At 41.8% G+C, this 18,721-nt stretch overlaps 1 protein-coding gene across 37 annotated transcripts in view; it reads left to right on the plus strand.

Annotated features, from left to right (window-relative positions):
- RBFOX1 (RNA binding fox-1 homolog 1) overlaps nt 1-18,721 on the plus strand; it is a 1,167,105-nt gene that overhangs the window by 529,840 nt on the left and 618,544 nt on the right. Inside the window, exon 1 of one of the 37 annotated variants that reach the window (XM_021531174.3) lies at nt 8,628-8,798. The exons of the other annotated variants lie outside the window; for them this stretch is intronic. Coding sequence (XP_021386849.1) covers nt 8,763-8,798 — 36 coding nt within the window. The 5' untranslated portion in view covers nt 8,628-8,762. Of the gene's footprint in view, nt 1-8,627; nt 8,799-18,721 lie in introns of those variants that run through there. 37 annotated transcript variants of the gene reach the window in all.

The following is an 18,721-nucleotide window of genomic DNA, read 5'->3' on the forward strand; positions in this document are numbered from 1 at the left end:
AGGTTTTCTGTTGTTGTCTGCAAGCCACCCCTGGCAGGGAAACACGCTGTGATTTCCTGAGCAGCACTGATGTTCCTCATGTCATGACACAATTTTTACTAAAGGCTCCTGGGAATGCTCTGGTAGCAGCTCTGTGCTGTGGAGGGAGAATGAGAAGAATGAGAAAACTTTGCTGCCAATAACAGTTGTTGTCTGCAAGGCCAGAATGAGTCAACATAGGAAAATACACTTGCTTGTGTGATGTTCTTTATTATTCTGACTGTATTTCTAAATTCCCTGAAAAAGGTTCCTTGAAGAAACTTAGGGATTGCCTGGGGAGAAGAAAAGTTTTGCTATGAATTTTTCAGGAAATCCTCTCATGATTAATCTCTGTTTATACTTGAAATTTATGTTCCCAGACAGATTTTCCCCATGTTAAAGAAATTACTCTGTAGGAAAGAACAGAATGTCTGAAGAAGACAGTAAACACACACCTAAAATGGTAATTTCATTATGATGTTTTTGTGCTATGCTTCCATCCATGTTTCCAAGGGCTGATTTGATTATGTAGTAGTTCCTTTTTAGAATAAACCAGCATGTTTAGGAAGGCATTGACTCATGGCAGAGCTAAAACTGACAACAGTTAAATGTAACTCCTTCCATTAACAATAATGGAATTCATGTTGTATCATTATCATGGTTGGAAAGCCTGTCAAGAAAGGAAAAAAAAAAGCACAGCACAGCACTGATTTATATGGTTTTTATGTTGAGAGCATGTGTCGGTGATCCCAGCTGGACTATAAAGGGCACAGGCATTCCATTGCTAAGATTTAGGTGCCATTTGAAAATACAAAATCAGGTTTTGAGGCAAGGGTTGAAGTTAAATCTTGACAACACACAGAAAATAAAAAGTGTGTAATGAGAAGAAAGAAAAGATACTAGGGAGAGGTCAGAAAAAAAAAAATTCTTTAACACCAGAAATCTTTTAAAGAGTAAAAAGGGGCACAATAAAATATGTTTAAGTCCAAGGGGGTAGTTGATGTCAGGCAGTGGGAGAATTTATGGTGAATTTTTAGGTTGCACACTGAAAATTCCCCCACTGAGCTGGTGAGAGCTGGTGGTGCTGATCTCACCAAGGTCATGGATGTGAGCTGTGTAGGGGTGATGCACTGAAGAATTGCACTCAGAAATCCCTGTGGGTCTCTTCCAGCTTGGAATATCCTGTGAAATCCCTCTCAGAAGTGGCCCAGCTCTCTGGGCAGAAACGCAGTGGCTGCAGCTGAGCCTGTGGTGGCTGATGCAAAGAAAACTGCGTGAAGAACTTGGGAGCAAAGGAGGATTGTATGGCTTGGGCTGCGAGCTGGTGAAAAGTGTGGGCTTGGACTGAGAACAGAAAAATACTTTATTTACAACAAATGGGGTCATTCCCAATGGAAAGATGAAAAGAGACTTATTTTCTCAAGCTCAGTCTGAGATGAGTCCAGGGGTACAGGATGCTATGGTTCCAATCTTGGCTTTGAATTGGACCGAAGAACAGTAATAAAACCAAAATTGTTCAAATCATTTAAGAAGAAAAATCCCTTCTGTGCTCATGCTCCCTATTTAAATTTCCTTAAAACAGCATTTCCCTCTTCTACCTGCACTGCTGAGTTTTTAATATATCTATTTAAATGCAAATTTTGACTTTTGGTCTGTAATCACAGAAATGTTTGACACATAAATTTTTATCAGCAATGTAATTTTATGGAGGAGCAGCAATGGAGTGGTAGGCCACAAATACCAGGGTGATGCATTGCTGACCCTGTTTCAGTGTCAGCTGATGGGAACGATTGTTTCCTCAGTGCTCGACTTACTGAGATGCACGTGGTGCTCTAGAGAACTTTTTAACTGTACTTGGAGTACTTGCTTGTGTACCCAAACTCCCTGAGGACCATCATTTCTTTGTGTGCTCTGCGTTGCTGGCATGGCAGTCTGACAGCTGTATCTTCAAGAAGGGAAGGCTTTTTTCCAGCCTGGCATTTTTCTCCCCTTCTCAGGAGGTTGATTGCCATAGACTCGCCTGAGTGGGGAATATTTTACTCGCATGCTGCCAAATCCAGTGCAGGTTACTCTTTGCTGGCTGCTGAGTGTGTGGCTTGTATTTCATCTTTCCCCACTCCCATCTGACAATCTGGCTCTCTCCAGTCCCTGTCCAGGGGGTTGGTGGCCACCTGTGGGAATAAGAAAAGCAGAAACTTCCACAGACACTGAAGGGTTTGATCTGCAGCCTTGAATGAAGCTTGGATTAGTGTAAAAATAAAAGTACACAGACAATATATAGAAGAATCATAAACATATGTTTCTATAGTTGTAAGTAAGAATATGCCTTAAGTAAGTGAGAAACTGCATTGATAAGATGGTGAAGGGTTCCTGATGTAGGGGTGTAGTTGTATAGAGTACGCTAAGGGTTCAGAAGTTATAATAGAGGCATTTGTGTGAGACAGAAGCCTATTGGACAAAAGTAGCCGCAGTGCAACAAAATTAAGTAAAGGTGATAGGTCAGAAATGCAAAATAAATCTCATAGCATCAATTCATTGGGTTAGAAAGTTCTATATTGCCTTGTAACAAAGAACTTGTGTCTACTTGGAGCTATGGCCAGCTGCTCTCATAGATCTCACGGCCTCTGAGCCTGATGTTTGTCTGAGCAATAAATCATTCATAGCCCAATGATGGTCCCATCCCTCCATTAAAAGCAGTGATAAAGATAGCCACCAGCCCTGGTGTCCCTGCCAGGGCCACATCTGCTGAGCAGGGCCACAGCTGCAGCACGGGCAGAGCTGCAGCAGGCAGGGCGTGTGTGCCAGAGCTGTGCTCCTGTCTGTCTGCTGGGCAGTCACAGCAGGGCAGGACACCAGTGCCTTTGGCTCAGGGTGTGGCACAGCTGGGGTGGCACTGCCACCACCGGTGCTGTGTGCCCAGACAAGCCACACACTCTGCCCTGTGAATCACAGAATATCCTGGGCTGACAGGACCCACAGCATCATCCACTCCCACCCCTGTTCCTGCACAGGCACCCCAACAATCCCACCCTGTGCCTGAGCACTGCCCAAACCCTCCCAGAGCTCTGGCAGCCTCGGGGCTGTGCTCATTTCTGGGAGCCTGGGCAGTGCCCAGCACCCTCTGGGAAAGAACCTTTCCCAAAATCCAGCCTGACCCTGTCCTGGCCCAGCTCCAGCCCTTCCCTGACCCTGTCCCAGGGAGCAGAAATTGGAGCTCCCCTGTGCTGCCCCTCATGAGGATGTTGAATGAGGGTCCCCCTCAGGCTCCCCCAGGCTGAACAAACCAAGTGCCCCCAGCTGCTCCTCGTGGCTTCCTCTCCAGTCCTTCCTCATCCTCATGGCCTCCTCTGCAAGCTCGTATGGCTTCATGTGCTTTTTATACTGGTGCCCCAATCTGCACCCAGAGCTCCAGGTGAGGCAGCGTTAGGAAACGATGGTTTCCCATTTGTATTGACTGGTCAGACCATGGTGCCAGGCATGAAAGGAGTGTTAATCCCTGTCTTAATTTCTCAGGGATAAATAATATCTGAACATAAATTAATTTAAAGAAACACTATACTCATATAGTGAGCCAAGTCTGTGCCTCCACTTAATTCTAGTATTAACTGAGTGTAGGTAGCTTTCATTTTACTTATTGTTCAAAATAATTCTGATATTATGGCAAGGATCAATACAAAATGTCATATATTTATTGTACTTACAGAAGATAACACACCTTAAGTTCTGCACATTCTGCATTTTATGTTCCCTAAATGCCGTAGCATTAATTACATACTTCAGATTGCAAATGACAGAGGATTTGAAGGGCACTGTGCTACGTTTTCATTCTCATCATCTCTATTTTCTGAATTTAGACAGGTTACAAAGTATTACTGAAGACTTGAGCAGTGTTGAAGCCATTTAAATATAGGAGTAACATATCAAGTGTATCAAATAGTTCAGTTCCTTGCTGTTTGTCAAAGGACAAGGAATTTGGAGAGGAGAAAAATCTTGAACCAAAAGCTGTTTGACTGCATCAAGAGTCTGGAGAAATTATTTCTTACACACTTCACTCAGTGGGTTCATGGCTGATTTTCCTGCTCACTGAAACATCCTGGGGCCTGTTTCATTGCCACTCATCTCTCCTTACTGGCTTTGCTTTGCTCTGCTAAGATCTGTTTATTCACTGCTGCTGAGGTTGGAGTGGGCTGGATCATTAGATAACTGTTCAAGGTTAACCAACTTTTTGTGCTGAAATGGCTTTTTATGAAACACCTTTTAAGATTTTGAAAATACTTGGCACTAAAAACCTGAGATTTGAGTGCAGCCATCATCATATTTTTAGTGAGATTAAGATTTTGCTCTCTTTCCTCCTCTCTCTCAATGTTGTAAAAACACTCACATTATTTTTAGTCCATTTCTTCTTTATTCGTGTGCAAGAACAACAAATGTCCTGAGTAGATCTGTGAAGTGCTTTACTTTCCAAGTGCTTATGTAATTTTCTGGACACTAGTGTTTAAATATTTGCATATTGAAAAAAATAAGTATTTGTATATTCAGAAATACCACACTAGTGGTTTTCACTCCTTGTTGTGGTCAACCTTTTTTCTCTTAAGCACTAAGCAAATTTTATAGCATAGTCATGCAATTTTTATAAGAATTTTGACACTGGAAATTAATTGTAGGCTTGACCAAGATATGTGTTCAATGACACACCCACACAGGCCAGATTTCCTATAGAAGGTTGTGATCAGTGTCAGCCAGTTTCTCTTTATTTGTGTTGGCCCTTTCTTAGGTTTTTATCTGTGTTACGGCCTCTGTTTTTGGGTACTGTCTTCATCAGATGGATCTTGAGAGTTTGTGTCCTCAAGTCATCAGAGCACAGGTCTGCCAGTTCAGAGCTGCATCTGCAGCTACAGGTGCAGCACCAGGAGAATCCCCTGCACCTCCTACGGTCCAGGAGGATTTTCAGCTCATGCATCATTCCCATGAGCCACTCCAGGACACCAGCTTTAATACAATTCACCTTCTTGACCCTCCTTGTCATGTTTTGCCTTTTAAATTACCTGATTTTCCAGCTTAATGTGTGGTAAACACTTCATTAATCATTTTGGTCATGGTGTATTTATAGAAGAGGTGGAAGTGGGGAAAACGGGCTCCCAGTAGCTAAAGCCAAACCAGGGGTACAGCCCAGATGAAATTCAGGAAAAGAGAAATTCTAAAGTGAAGAGAGAACTATTTTTATTAGCAGTTTGTCCCTTTATGGTGACCTGGATACCTGTGCTGATCTTGGGGAAGGGGAAGCCTGTTATTGCTAAGCACTGAAGGAAGCTCTCTGTGCTGATCTTAGACTGCAGAGGAAGCAGGGCAAAAATGGAATGTGAAAGGGAGCTAGCAATAATGCAGCATTTCAGATCCATTTTAAGGTATTTAATATATATTTGTTGTCATGCCTTTTTTAAAAAGCTTGTCAATGTTTTATTTCAGGTGAGAAAAGTACAAGCAAATAGATGATTAATGGTGAAACTTCTATCAGCTACTGTAGGAGAGGAGACAGCACATTTTGAATGTTAGGTTCTGGATGCAGATTTGTGGGGCTCAGTCCTGTGCCAAGCTGTTGTTCAAGCTGGATTGCTTTATTTATTAAATAAATAAACCACTCACTGTTTGATCCAGTGCCCAGGTGGAATTCCTTCAGATGGAATTAGCAGCTGGCCAGGGGGATGGGGCTGTGCCAGTGAACTCTTCATGTCTCCACAGGACTCAAAGTTCCTCCTGGTGGGTGTCAGGGCTGAAATGTGAGTGAGCTCCACAATGCCCCAGCCTGTGGCTGAGCACTGCTGGTTTGGGATTAGATCCAGGCACTCATATTAAATATTGCTCCCATTAGTTCCTGCATGGAAGAGGCTTCTGAAGGGTTGGGATCCTGAACTGCAAATAAAGGAGCAAGAGGATAAAAAGAATAGAAATAGGTATAGTTCTTCCTCTTTCAAAGCCTTCACAAAGCATTGCTGGATTTATGCCCTGTTGGCAAAGCTGAGTTATTTTTATAATTACTGTATTTGTGCACCTCTCAACTGGACTCGGTAGGAGTTCACTAGGTAGAAGTAAAGTTGTGCTTGCTAGGCAAGCCAAAATCCAAAATAGCAGCAGGTCTGAATACAAAAACAAAATTTTTAAAGAGAAAAATCTAAGAAATAAAGTATCTACTTTTACTTGAGTGTTAGGACTGTTATAGCTATAAATCCAAATTCACTGCCATTACTCATCTCTCTAAGGTGTTGATTTTATAGAAGTGATGCTAGGGAAACAACCCACCCAAAAGTGAATTAAAATCTAAATCTTAAGTTATCACACAAATGTTTGCTATTTATACTGTCCATCTGTCTATGGTGCCTGACAGATAATCAATATACTCTTACTAAAGAAAGAACTCCTGTTGCTCTGGAGAAACACAGCACTGAGCCCAGCCAGAAGCTCCTGTAATACCCTGGCAGCTCTCTGGGCATAGCTGCATTTGTAGAGTGGGCTGAGAAATAAGGGCAGATGAATATTTTCTGATAACTGAACAGTCAAATAGTGGGATTGAAAGCAAGAACAAAACATCTGTGTCCTAAACTCTGTGTTCTTGATTAAGGCTGCTTGGGGCTGCAGGGAGTGGGCAGTGCTGCCTGCTCTCAGTTGCACTAACACTGATTTATTTGTGTTTTTTGCGTGGGGGAAATGTTTTCATTTTGCTGCTGAGGTTTGGAAGAAATTCAGCTTTTCTTGCTTGGTGATCAGCAAGCTGTTGTGTGGAGCTCACTTATTATGGCTCCAGTTTTTCCTCCTCCTGGGCCTTTCTGTAGAAATGTGGGACTTTTCAGGGGGTTGGTGTCAGTGGGAGGTTGGTGCTGTCTTTTGGTGGAAAGAATGCCTAAACTGCAGCTTCTGCAGATGACTCATGTATCACAGCTAATCAGAGTCACAGTGGTTCTTCATACATCTGATTATCTATGTTTGTAGCAGGCTTATTTTCATTAGGGAGGCAAACTCTAAAGCTATAATAATCCAGTACATTATTATGTACAATTTTATAGATGTGAGCTGAATTTTTTACTTGGTATCAAAGAGAAATGGTCACTGCAATGAAACAAATTCTACTTGTATTTGTGCAAGTCCATGAACAACTAAATATGTAAAACGAAATATTTTTTTTCTCATTTATTTTTCAGGTTTTGCAGAATGCTATTTTTTGCCTGTTTTTCAGCTCATGATAAACTTTTGAATCTGAAAGCTTTTTGCAGGTCTTTGAAGTACAAGTCTTTATCTAGTTTGGGATGTGTGGCTCTTCTTAGCAAGTTAATAGAATCTACCTCCCAAGACATTACGGGGTAAAATGTTAAATAAATGCATTATTATTGCATTAAATCTCAGGGAAAAAAATGTCCAGTTTGGGTATAATTTTTTTGTTATTGAGTGACTTTTCAGGGTTTTGAGAGTTCAGCCAAAACAAAATTGAAATAGTCATAATGAAAAAACCAGCAGCATACAAGTTCTATTTAGTTCTCCTAGTGAGGCATTTTTAATCTTTTCAAGGGTGAGTTTGCAAGTTAATTGTTGATTTTGTCAGTTCTATAAGCACACCAACATAATGAATTTTTGACCTGCTGGAAGAACAATGAACACATCCAGCTTTGAATTTTCAGGAGTGCCACGTCTGTGTGGTTGGTCTGCTTTGGCATTATGGTTTAGAGCCAAGAGCAGCCCAGGCTCAGGACTCTGCTGCTGTCTGCATAACCACCAATGCTGTGACAGCATTGCATGAGCAGCTGCTTTGAACAGGTTAATAGTCAATAAAAGTGCTGGGTACATTAAAAATGGACGTAAAAGCAGAGAGGGAGGAGATGCCTTTGCCTGGTGGTATGGAATAAATCCTGTTGATTTAGATTGTTTAGCTGTAATTGATCCTGCAGCATGCAGCAGCAGCAGAAACCCACGGAGGCATCCAGAAGTTACCTGTAAGTAGCTGGGTCTGCAGAGGGACACCTTTTATCCCTGCCACTGGTCACTGGCTGTGCCAGCTGTGTCTGGGGGCTCTCTTGCAGTGTCTCTGGTGTGTATCCCTCGTGCCCCTGGAGCTGTCCCTGCATGTCCCACGCCCCTGCAGAGGCAAACCCTGGGCAGCAGTCTCTGCTTTTATTCTTATCGTACTGGCACACAGAATATGCCCAAAATACCTCATGCAAAACCAAAAAAAGGAGACTAGAATATTTAGTGATTGATTCTGCAATTAGAAAATTGCTGGTCAACGTCCTGCCCCGGGACAGATTTCAGAGTAGTGATTGAAGCCAGAAGGGAAGAGACGTTGTCTTTTCAAGTCATTCTGTCAAATCATTTAAATTAGTTTAAAGGGCAATTCACCCAATTTCAGAAAATACTGTTTGTGTCTTTTCCCACTGTTCCTGGATTTTGAAAAGTTATAGCTGATGTCTCGAGGAAAGGATTCAAAGTGAGAAAGCAAGCAGCTCCCTGCACAAATACACAGCACCGGTTCTGCATGAGAAACAGCGCTGAACTTCGTAGGAAGAGTATTTTGAGCAGGTCCAGTTGATAAGCACTCCAGAATCAATATTTCATGTTATTCTACTATACAAATATAACACTGATAGCGGCAGCACTACAAGAGGCTGCAAACAAGTCAATGTCACAGGCAGTTGGCATTCAGGCTGCATGTCCAGCAGGCAGCTCCTGCAGCTCTTGCTGTGCTTTGGGCAGGGATTGTGATGGAGTGGCAACACCAGCCATGCTCACATCTCTGGGTAAGTCTTCCTAACCTCCTGCCCCCTTTGCTGGAGCCACACTGGGAAATTTCTATAGAAAATCTCATGCCGAGTTTTTATCTTTTTTTTAAACTGAATCGCTGTGTTGAAAGGATTGATTTTAATTCCCTGAAATCAAAATTTTGTTACTGATCTTGAAATAGACCAACCGCAAATATTTTGCTCAGGGAATTAACTCTGGTTTTGAGTCAGATAATTCTCTCACAATAAAGACTCTGGGAATTCTCTGTAAGGAAGATCAACGCTCTTTGGCATTTATGTTTTTAGTTAGAGGATGTAGCAATGGGAAGATAGAATAATGAATTGCCAGGAAGGCAGGGAAGTTAGAGGAATATAACTGGTGCTTATGCCCATTATTGTTGCAGGTTTTTGACATTTAAAGTGGTTTGCAACCCTTCTCTTATCAGAGCTAATGCCAGACAATCAGTCACCCTGGCACAGCAGTTCTGTGCCTCACTGTTAGTAATGCTGCTGATAATTGATGTGCAGCAGCAGAATTTATAAATGAAATTAGCTCCCCAAAGTTTAAGTATGACTGTGATTGAAGTAGTAATGATAGAGTTCATGCAAGTACATTTGCCATTTATCTGAATGTATCATTACTGACAGTGCTTTTTCGTTAACATTTTGTTATCCTTATTCATGTCATTGTTATAATGTCCTCTCAAATACCTGCAAATTAAACTGACTTGTACTCAGTGCCGATCCTTCCTGCCCACCCCTGCACCTCCTTCTTTGGAATTAATTCGTGCAACATTTGAGTTTTAAGATCTCTGAGAGCATCTAAAACATAATCAGAGGAAAGTGCTGTGCAAATAATTGGGGAACAGCTCTGGCTTTCTTGTCTGTGAAGGCTTCTCCATGCTTTATTTGTCAGAAAGACACAACATTCGTATTTTAATTCAAAATTCAAAAAGTTGGTTTTAGCTACAAGTAAAAGTGAATAGAAAGAATTTTTAGCAATCCAGCAATGTTTCAGACTTTGGACTCAAAATCAAGAGAGCCCCACATCACCATGGATGTGATATCTTTAGCTAATCCTGGAGACTCTTTTTTAAACTCTTATGAAAAATTACTGAAGCAGACACAATTTTGGTGAGGATTCCATGGCAATCTGAAAATAAAGTGGTTAAACATAAGTTGAGTCAAATAGATTCTGATTTTTTTAAATCTGTATCTGTTTCCTGAATCTTCAAAACCAGAACTTGATTAACTGATTTTGTGATGTTTTTGTCTTATTCTAATTACTTTTGCATGTAGAGATTTTAAAGGGCTATAGGATAGAATGTTTTTAGTATTATGAATATCAAAGAATTTGTTAGAGAAAGTTTCATCATCTGTATTCTGTATAGCAAAACCCCACAAATTCTGTGCAAAGAGGTGAGGTTAGAATAATTCAAATTACCTTGTTTTACTTTAGGATAGATAAGTACGAATGTTTGCTCTTTTTTTATTTGGTTTGGTTTATTTGTTATAGTTTGCTTTGGGTTTTTTGTTTGTTTTTGTTTTGTTTTGGTTTTGGTTTTTTGGTTTTTTTGTTTTGTTTCGTTTTTTGTTTTACTAGACCAATTTCTCTAATAAATTATACTGAGATCTGAAAAGGAAAATGTTATATTGCTATGTTTCCTATCACTGGAGCATTTTTTCTGAAATTTCAGTAAAGATGGGAAAAAATCCAACAATTTAAATCAGGCAATATGTATAAACTCATACAAATGCTTTTTTTTTTTTTTTTTATAAATCCAAACCCTCAGCACTGACTTAATTTTAGTTCTCAGAACTATTTTGCTTTAATCCCCTTCCATCCACGAATTAAACTGAAGAAAATATTTACAGTGCACGTACTGCATACCAAGGGAATGGTCCCCACTTCCTGGCCTGGCTGGTAACTTTTGTGTTTTTTACCTCATGAGGAGGTTGAAATGAATGAAAACAAATGTGGTTTCAGAAGGGTATGCCTGGTTTCAGTGGTGCTCATTTCAGTCTCTGCAGCAGAACTGGAAGACTTCCAGTTAATTCTCTCTTTTAATATAGGAGATGTCATCTTTGAGCACATTCAGTGTCATAATGAGACAACAGCATCTTTCTTGCTCAAAACATTGTAGAATATCCTATATACGCATATGAGGTTCTCTCTTTTTGGTAATATTTAATTATTAGGACCCAAAGGAGGTAAAGAAGCTTCACAGATATTAGATCTTTGCCTGTTTAGTGTTTTGGGGGGATTTTCACGTGGATTTCTTTCAGGAAGACAGTAGTGTTTGATTTCCTAGACACATTTATTTTTAAGTGTTCCCTTTAACAGCACATAATTTGTGACATCAGGTTTTGGTTGCTTGATTGAATGCAGTTTATTCTTCTAGTGGTTTATATTTAATTAGTAATGTACTAATTGATACACCAGACAAGTTCAGTGATGTCAAGGACACAACCTCCCCAAGGTTTTGCCAGCCATCCAATTTATATGAATTTCCTCTAAGTCATGACAGTGATGCTTTAATCCATTAAAACCCACATGGAAATTCAGAGACAGAACGCATTTCTTCATTTCCGAGTGTCGACGTGTGAAACTTTCCAGTGCCAGGGTTTAACTGTGTGCCAGCCTGTGCCATGGGGAGTGTGGCACCAGCTCTCTGCTCTTCTTGCTGGTGCCAAAATGCTGAGGAGGGGCTCAGCCCCCCTGCTCAGGGCTCTGCTCTGCAGAGCTGTGAGGACACTCTGATGGAAGTTCTTGGAGGGGTGAACCAGTGACTTGTTTTAGCTGTTCAATTCTTGATTAGAATTGAACGGCTAAACAGAGTTAGAATGATTAGGCATTCAGCATTTCCATAGCTAGAGACAGACTCCATTTAAAGTAAGGGGAGTGGGGATTTTGGAGTTTGACTGGGAGTAGCAGAGATCAGAGTCAGGTGAGGATTGCTGAACAGCTCTCTGTGCTCCCGTGACAGTGCTGAGCTCTGCACAGGGCTGTAACCACAACCTGGCTGTCTCAGGTGCCTTTCTATGAACTTCTCAGAAGGCCAAAACCTTGCCCTCCACTTTGGGCAGGATTTGTGCCCCTCTTGATACAAGTCTGGAAGTGGGGAGTCAAGCTGAAGGACACCACTGAAGGAATGTTTGGAGCAGAGCTCAAGAAGTCCCTCTCTGCCACAGCTGGCAGCCATGGGATGTTGAAAAGAAGGGACACTTTGCTGAAGTGTCAGCAAACCTGGGATTTATCTTTGTGGTTTGTTTTTAAGGACAGTCTTTATTAACTCAGTCCATAAACCGGTTACCAAAATGGTAACAGCAGTAGTTGTCTCTGCGTGTAGCAGGAAGGAATTTTCATAAAAGTTAATCTTCTCCGAGCAAACAAATTTTAATCTGTGTGTTCCATCATCTTCTGCTTTTTAATACTATTGCTCTTTTAATATCACTTCTTTTCTAACAAGATCATACCCTGCTCCCTTAGGCCATGTTAAAAAGGTCAGTCACTGAGTGGTATTTTAATTTAAATAAAGAGTGAAAGACAGAGTGTTTTTGCTAGAATACTAAAAGATCACCTATTTAAATCTTCCTTTTAATGTCTGTTTAACTATCTTTCTTTGAGGCTCTTTCTATGACCTTCAACATAATTTAAACTTAATTTTTAATTCATTATTCATGCCATTAAATACTGGAACCCGTTTCTTGCTGCAGTTTATTCCTCTATTAAATGCATGTGTTCTATTGGTTTTGTTTGGTCCTGTAATGAATGCTGATGTACTGGCACTTTAAAATACAGTAGAGAAGAATGCTTATTTTGAGAGGTAAAAAAAACTCAATGTGTAAATGTTGTATTACATCAACAACATTATTTAAGGTAAAATACGGGGTGGGGGAAAGTCAGATTGAACTTGGGGCCTCTTACCTGATGAATTCTGTGTAAATGGCACTGTCCTGTGCTGCCCTGCGTGGGCTGGGAACAGGCTGCCCTGAGTGTTCCCAGTTTCTGGAGGGCTTCAGCTGCACACAGCAATAACTGTGGCAGCTCCACTGACACCCCGACACCTGCTCTACATCATTGTTTTGGCTTCTCCATCTTTTTCTCACTTGGTAATTGAGTTTCATGGCTTGGTGCAGGAGATGGAATGAACTGCAGATAGTTATGTTATTATAGATTAGCCATAGTGATACTGGGGTTTGTAGAGACCTGATATGCTGCAGGAAAGCACCCAGAACTAATATCACAGAATAAAGGAAATAAATTAAGCCCTTAAAATGATGTATTTTCATTGCTAGGGAGCAGTTTTTTCCACCCCTGCTAAAGCTGATGGGCTGGTATCTCATTTGCTGTGCCCAAGTAGGAGCTGCACCCTTGCACAGCAGAGACATAGATTCTCATCACTGCAAAACACATGCACAGTTAGTTTGTTCTTGTCTGTCAGCACTCAGGTACTTTAGTAATATAAACTCCTTCTTTATCTTTCCTCACTTGATTCAATTGCCTTAAGCGTGGCACATTCACAAGCAGTTGGGCAAATAAGGAGAAAATCCAATGTTCTGTTACTGTTGCTTCCCAGAGTTTTTGTCTGACAGTCATTAGCAGTACAAATTAATTGGAGATACTTTTGAAGAGGTTACAATGCACTGTTAAGGAAGAAGTTGCTGAAGAAAACAAGGTTAAGTTTCAAGAGTGAAGTAGCAGAGCTATAATATTTTACAGTGTTCCTTTAGGGATTTTTTAAAGCAGGGGAGAGAAAGAAGGCATTTCCCAAAAGCACAAAGCTTCCCTAAATTCGGGAACAGCTCTGTAGGTGGCAGGAGCACTGATGCCACATGACCCTGGGGCATTGTCAGCACTGTGACAGTGACCTGCAAACCTGCTGGGTACCTCTGCAGCTCCCTGAGCCACAGGGGACCTGTTCCTGTGCCTCTGGATTGCCCTGCAGGTCCCTGAGATGTGGGTGACACTGTGGCTCTGCATTGCCATGCAGGTCCCTGAGATGTGGGTGACACTGTGGCTCTGGATTACCATGCAGGTCCCTGCTCCAGGGGGACACTGTGCCTCTGGATTGCCATGCAGGTCCCTGAGCTGTGGGTGACACTGTGGCTCTGGATGCCATGCAGGTCCCTGCTCCCGGGTGACACTGTGGCTCTGGATTGACCTGCAGGTCACACAGCCAGGGTGACACTGTGGCTCTGGATTGCCATGCAGGTCCCTGAGCTGTGGGTGACACTGTGGCTCTGGATTGCCATGCAGGTCCCTGAGCTGTGGGTGACACTGTGGCTCTGGATTGCCATGCAGGTCCCTGAGATGTGGGTGACACTGTGGCTCTGGATTGCCATGCAGGTCCCTGAGCTGTGGGTGACACTGTGGCTCTGGATTGCCATGCAGGTCCCTGCTCCCGGGTGACACTGTGGCTCTGGATTGACCTGCAGGTCACACAGCCAGGGTGACACTGTGGCTCTGGATTGCCATGCAGGTCCCTGAGCTGTGGGTGACACTGTGGCTCTGGATTGCCATGCAGGTCCCTGAGATGTGGGTGACACTGTGGCTCTGGATTGCCATGCAGGTCCCTGCTCCCGGGTGACACTGTGGCTCTCTGTCTGGTTCTGTGGGACCACACCAGCCACTGCTGAGTCAGCAGGGTGTGACATCCCTGCCTTCTTCCTTCTGCCCATTCTGCAGCACATCAAGGAAATGCAGAATCTGACCAGGAGAGCTTCCAGAGAAAGGCAAGCCTCAGGCCCTGCCTGTGCTATGAGAAAAGAGAATCTCAGCCCATCACTGAGCTGTAAGCACTGCTCCCAGCCAGCCCAGTGGCATTGTCACCTGTCCCAGTAATCCTGGGAAGCCAGCATTCCCCAGGGACCCTTCAGCTGGTGGCCCCTCTACTGAGCAAACCCCAGCATGGCCCTGCCACCCCCCGGCTGCCAGGGCAAATTGATGGGCTCCACAGCTGTCTTCAGTTAATGGAATCCATATATTCTGTCACCCTGGAAGACCTCCCTGGGAAATTACCTCCCCTTTCCTTGCTCTTTGAGAAGAGTTATTGTCTGGGAGCTAAACGAGGATTAGGTGCTTTTATCCACAAGATATATCTACATATATCTTCAATTTTTTCCCCTCATTTTTTTACTTTTTATTCTTTTTTATTTTTTCCTCTCCTTCCTTTCCCACCTCCCCTTTCAACATCTTGAAGGAAGGAGACAATTTGTGACAAGGTTAAATTTTTGTACTGCTTGTTGAAACACTACGTTAGGGCACGATTTGAACAGCATTAGTGAAATACCAGCTTTCTACTGGTACGCGTTTCTTCATTCTCAGTTCTGTTTTGAAAAAGTACAATAATGGATAGAATAATCTTCTAATTCTATCTTATAACAGATGGAATAGATGGAATGTGTGTCTGGGACCATATGGCTGCTCGTTTGGGCTGTTTGGGATATCCTGTTGCTTCTACCATATATGTTGTTACTTTGGAAATTGCTGGTGTGGTGTTGAAGCACATACATTTCAGTTCTTCACAATTTCTTAATTAAAACCATTTTAACTGTGAAATAGAGCTAGATCTAGGGCTGCCTCACTTTTCTGTAAAGCTTGATATGAATTATATGCAGAGAACCACTTTACTGGGTGCGTAGACAGAAGATAAAAAAGAGCCTTCTTATGTATATTTCCAGTATATTTTAGTGTCATCAGTGCAAAAATAATTCTGTTAATTTTGCTAAATGATACTGTGCATGTGCTTTTCTCAGTTTACACAAAAGTAGTATTTGTGAAAAGCTTAAGATAAAAATTATCTTTCAATTTGCCAGAGAAATGAGTCTCCTGTTTCCATTAAAAAAAAAAGATGGATAATCTGGAGTTTGTGAAAGGGGCCCATATTAAATTAATTCTTCACAAAAATTTTGTGTATTGATGAGCGGAGGCTTATTAAAAAAATGTGATTATGTTAAGATAGCATTGCTGTCTTTCCGAGATTTGGAAATTTCTTTGATAAATGACCTCTCTTGAGATTCTCAGCAGAGAATTTCAGAGCTGGAGTGGTTTCCCAGCCCATTGGTGGTGCTCTGATTTGTGTTATTGTCCTGGACAGGCGAGCTGTGCTGGGGCACAGCCGTGACCTTTATGCAGAACAGTTCCCTGTCGCCTGTTTGGGTTCTGCAGCAGAGCAAGGCTTCACTCTGCGGCCAGTGCTGGCAGCACATGGTGCTAAAGAACAGATTTTTGATGGCTTTATTTCTTTCTTTAGTTACAGCCGAAGCTGAGTGCTGAGCTCACCCCAGGGGTGCAGGGTGACCCCAAACTCGCCGTGTGCCCAGGGGCACTCTCAGGGCTTTGGGGCCTCCTGCAGCACTGAGTGCTCCAAAGGCACTGGCAAGCCACAGAAAAGAGGTTTATGAGAGTGATTATTCCATCTCTTTATCCATCTCCTGGAGAAAGAACCCACACTGGGGCCCTTTCTGAGCCCACACTGATGAGCTCAAAATACCACCTCTCCATGGTATTAAATATGTAACTTTTTCCTTGATTAATTAATAGAGCCTCTTTACTGTGGATTTCCTCAATATGAGTCTTTTCTCATCCTTGTGTGAGGCTTTGGTATGATATACTCAAACCAGTCAGAGGTGCAGAATTTTTCTGAATAATAAAATTTCTGCTTTAGTCTAGATTCATTTTAATTCTTTTTGTGATAATGCTGTTTGAAAATAATAGTCTTTTGAGTCACTTCTGCCAAATTTAAAATCAGTAATTTGAACAAAAGCAAAACACCTTTTAGAAAGAGAAATTCACTTAGAATGCCTTTAGAAGTGTGTGATACACTGCACACAGAAGCTTTAGGTCCCTCAGCTTCAGCATTTGTCCAACATGAACAAATTTTTCCAGCATGAGCCTATCTTTAACTGAGATGGAAAGTCAGTATCATTCTTTTGGTCTCAAAATGCTTTATTAAAAGTATATATTTTGTGTGAGCCTTTGTACCTACAGAGACTTTTTTTCCCTAGATGAATTGAAGTGGTCCACACATGGATATAGAAGCTATTATTTTCCCAGCAGGATGTTAAACTGCTCATCAACTCTTGCAGAGCCACAACACTTAGGAAAACCATGCAGGTGAAGGAGCTGCAGCTCTAATAACCACAGGTCAGCACTTCATCTCCAGCCAGGAAATCTTTCCCCCCTTCAAAGAAGCTTTGCTCCCAGGACCTGGACACTTTATGCTGCAGAGAACTGTTTTACTGGGGGCTGGAAGTCATCAGAAAAATCTTTAAGTTTTTGATGAAGCAGACACAGATTCTGCCTGTATCACAAACCTGCTCTCCAGGTAGGTAGGATCTGGCTGCTTCTTTCTGGCCTTATTTTGCAGGGTGTTGCCAGTTAATACCACCCCTGACCCTCCCACTCTGACTTAGAGCCCATTAGTGTGATTGGAAACACAGAAAGAGGAGATCAGGTCTATCAATATGAAAATACATTTCTCAGTGTCGAGGAGGATTTGCTAAACTTGTTAACCCACTTGTGCCAGGAGTTATCCATAACTGTAGGTTACACTGAGAAAACCAGGTAATTCATGTTTGTTCCTTCTATTTTTATGTGGGGATTTTTGGTGGTTTGTTTGTTTTTCCTCAACTGTACAAACATGTAACAATGCCTATTATGAGAACTACAATTATTTCAAACTGATAGGATTGAAGAAAAGTAAAACTGGATTAGAGTGACCCCAATGAAATAGCACTGTGTTTGGAGAGGGACTTTTCATGGGGACACGTACTGATAGGACAAAGGGGACTGGCTTTAAACAGAAGGAGGTTTAAATTGGAAATTGGAAAGGAATTGTTCCTTGTGAGTGTGGTGAGGCCCTGGCACAGGGTGCCCAGAGCAGCTGTGGCTGCCCCTGGATCCCTGGCAGTGCCCAAGGCCAGGCTGGACAGGGCTTGGAGCAGCCTGGGACAGTGGAAGTTGTCCCTGCCATGGCAGGGGTGGAACGAGATGAGTTTTAAGGTCCCTTTTGACCTAAGCCATTCTATGGTTCTGTGAATATTTTGCATTTAGCACTTAAATAATCTGTATTATATGATATTTTAACACCCCGTTGAGCTGTGGAAATCCACATTAGCCTTTACACCTTTGCTGTGGGTAGTGTTCATCCCATTTTGCTGACCTGGATTTTCTCCACCTTGCTATTTGTTCCTCTGTTTGCAGTAATAGTTGTCAAGTGATTTGCCATCTTCCCAGATGCCTGTGCTGCTCACAACTCCCATGGACAGTGAATGTTTTCCTGGCACTTCTCTTTGCATTCTGTAGTACTTGTCAGCTTTCTAATTTCATTTCTATTCACGGGGGTGCCAACAAAGATTAGAAATGGCTATAAACCCCTCTTCTCCAGATTATAAAGCTGTAAGCGATGCTGTTTAGGACAAGATTTCTTTTACATGTGGCTTGCTTCAGACTTAAATGCTTTCAATAACTTTTTTTTTTCAGTGTCTGAATCTATCCTCTTCTGAACATATTTGACTAGATATGCCAAGTTCTATGTTTTTCTGGGAATACAAGATGCCCTATGCTATTAATCTTTTTACAGCAATGATTGACTCAAATGGTTTGTGGGAAAAGGAAGAAAAACATATTTAGTAAAGATCTCTGGTAGAGTTAATTTGTCTCCCTGTGGCTCTGAGATGTGCAATTCAGATTTCTGCATGCTGTGGACACCCTTGTCGATGTATTGATGAAGGCCTGTGGGAATACAGCAGTTTTAAACAATATTTTAAAGCAGAAATTCCCAAGTACTTCATATGAATGATGTTCTTTTTGTTCTCAGCAACTGTAAATACAGCAAAACTGAAGAATATTTTATTTACTTTTTTAAACAATAGATAAATTTCCAGGATGCTCATTAAAATGGGAAATAGTAAATGATGAAAGGTTTTCTTTAATG

The sequence above is a fragment of the Lonchura striata genome, chromosome 16, assembly GCF_046129695.1.
Source record: "Lonchura striata isolate bLonStr1 chromosome 16, bLonStr1.mat, whole genome shotgun sequence".
Classification (NCBI taxonomy): Eukaryota; Metazoa; Chordata; class Aves; order Passeriformes; family Estrildidae; genus Lonchura; species Lonchura striata.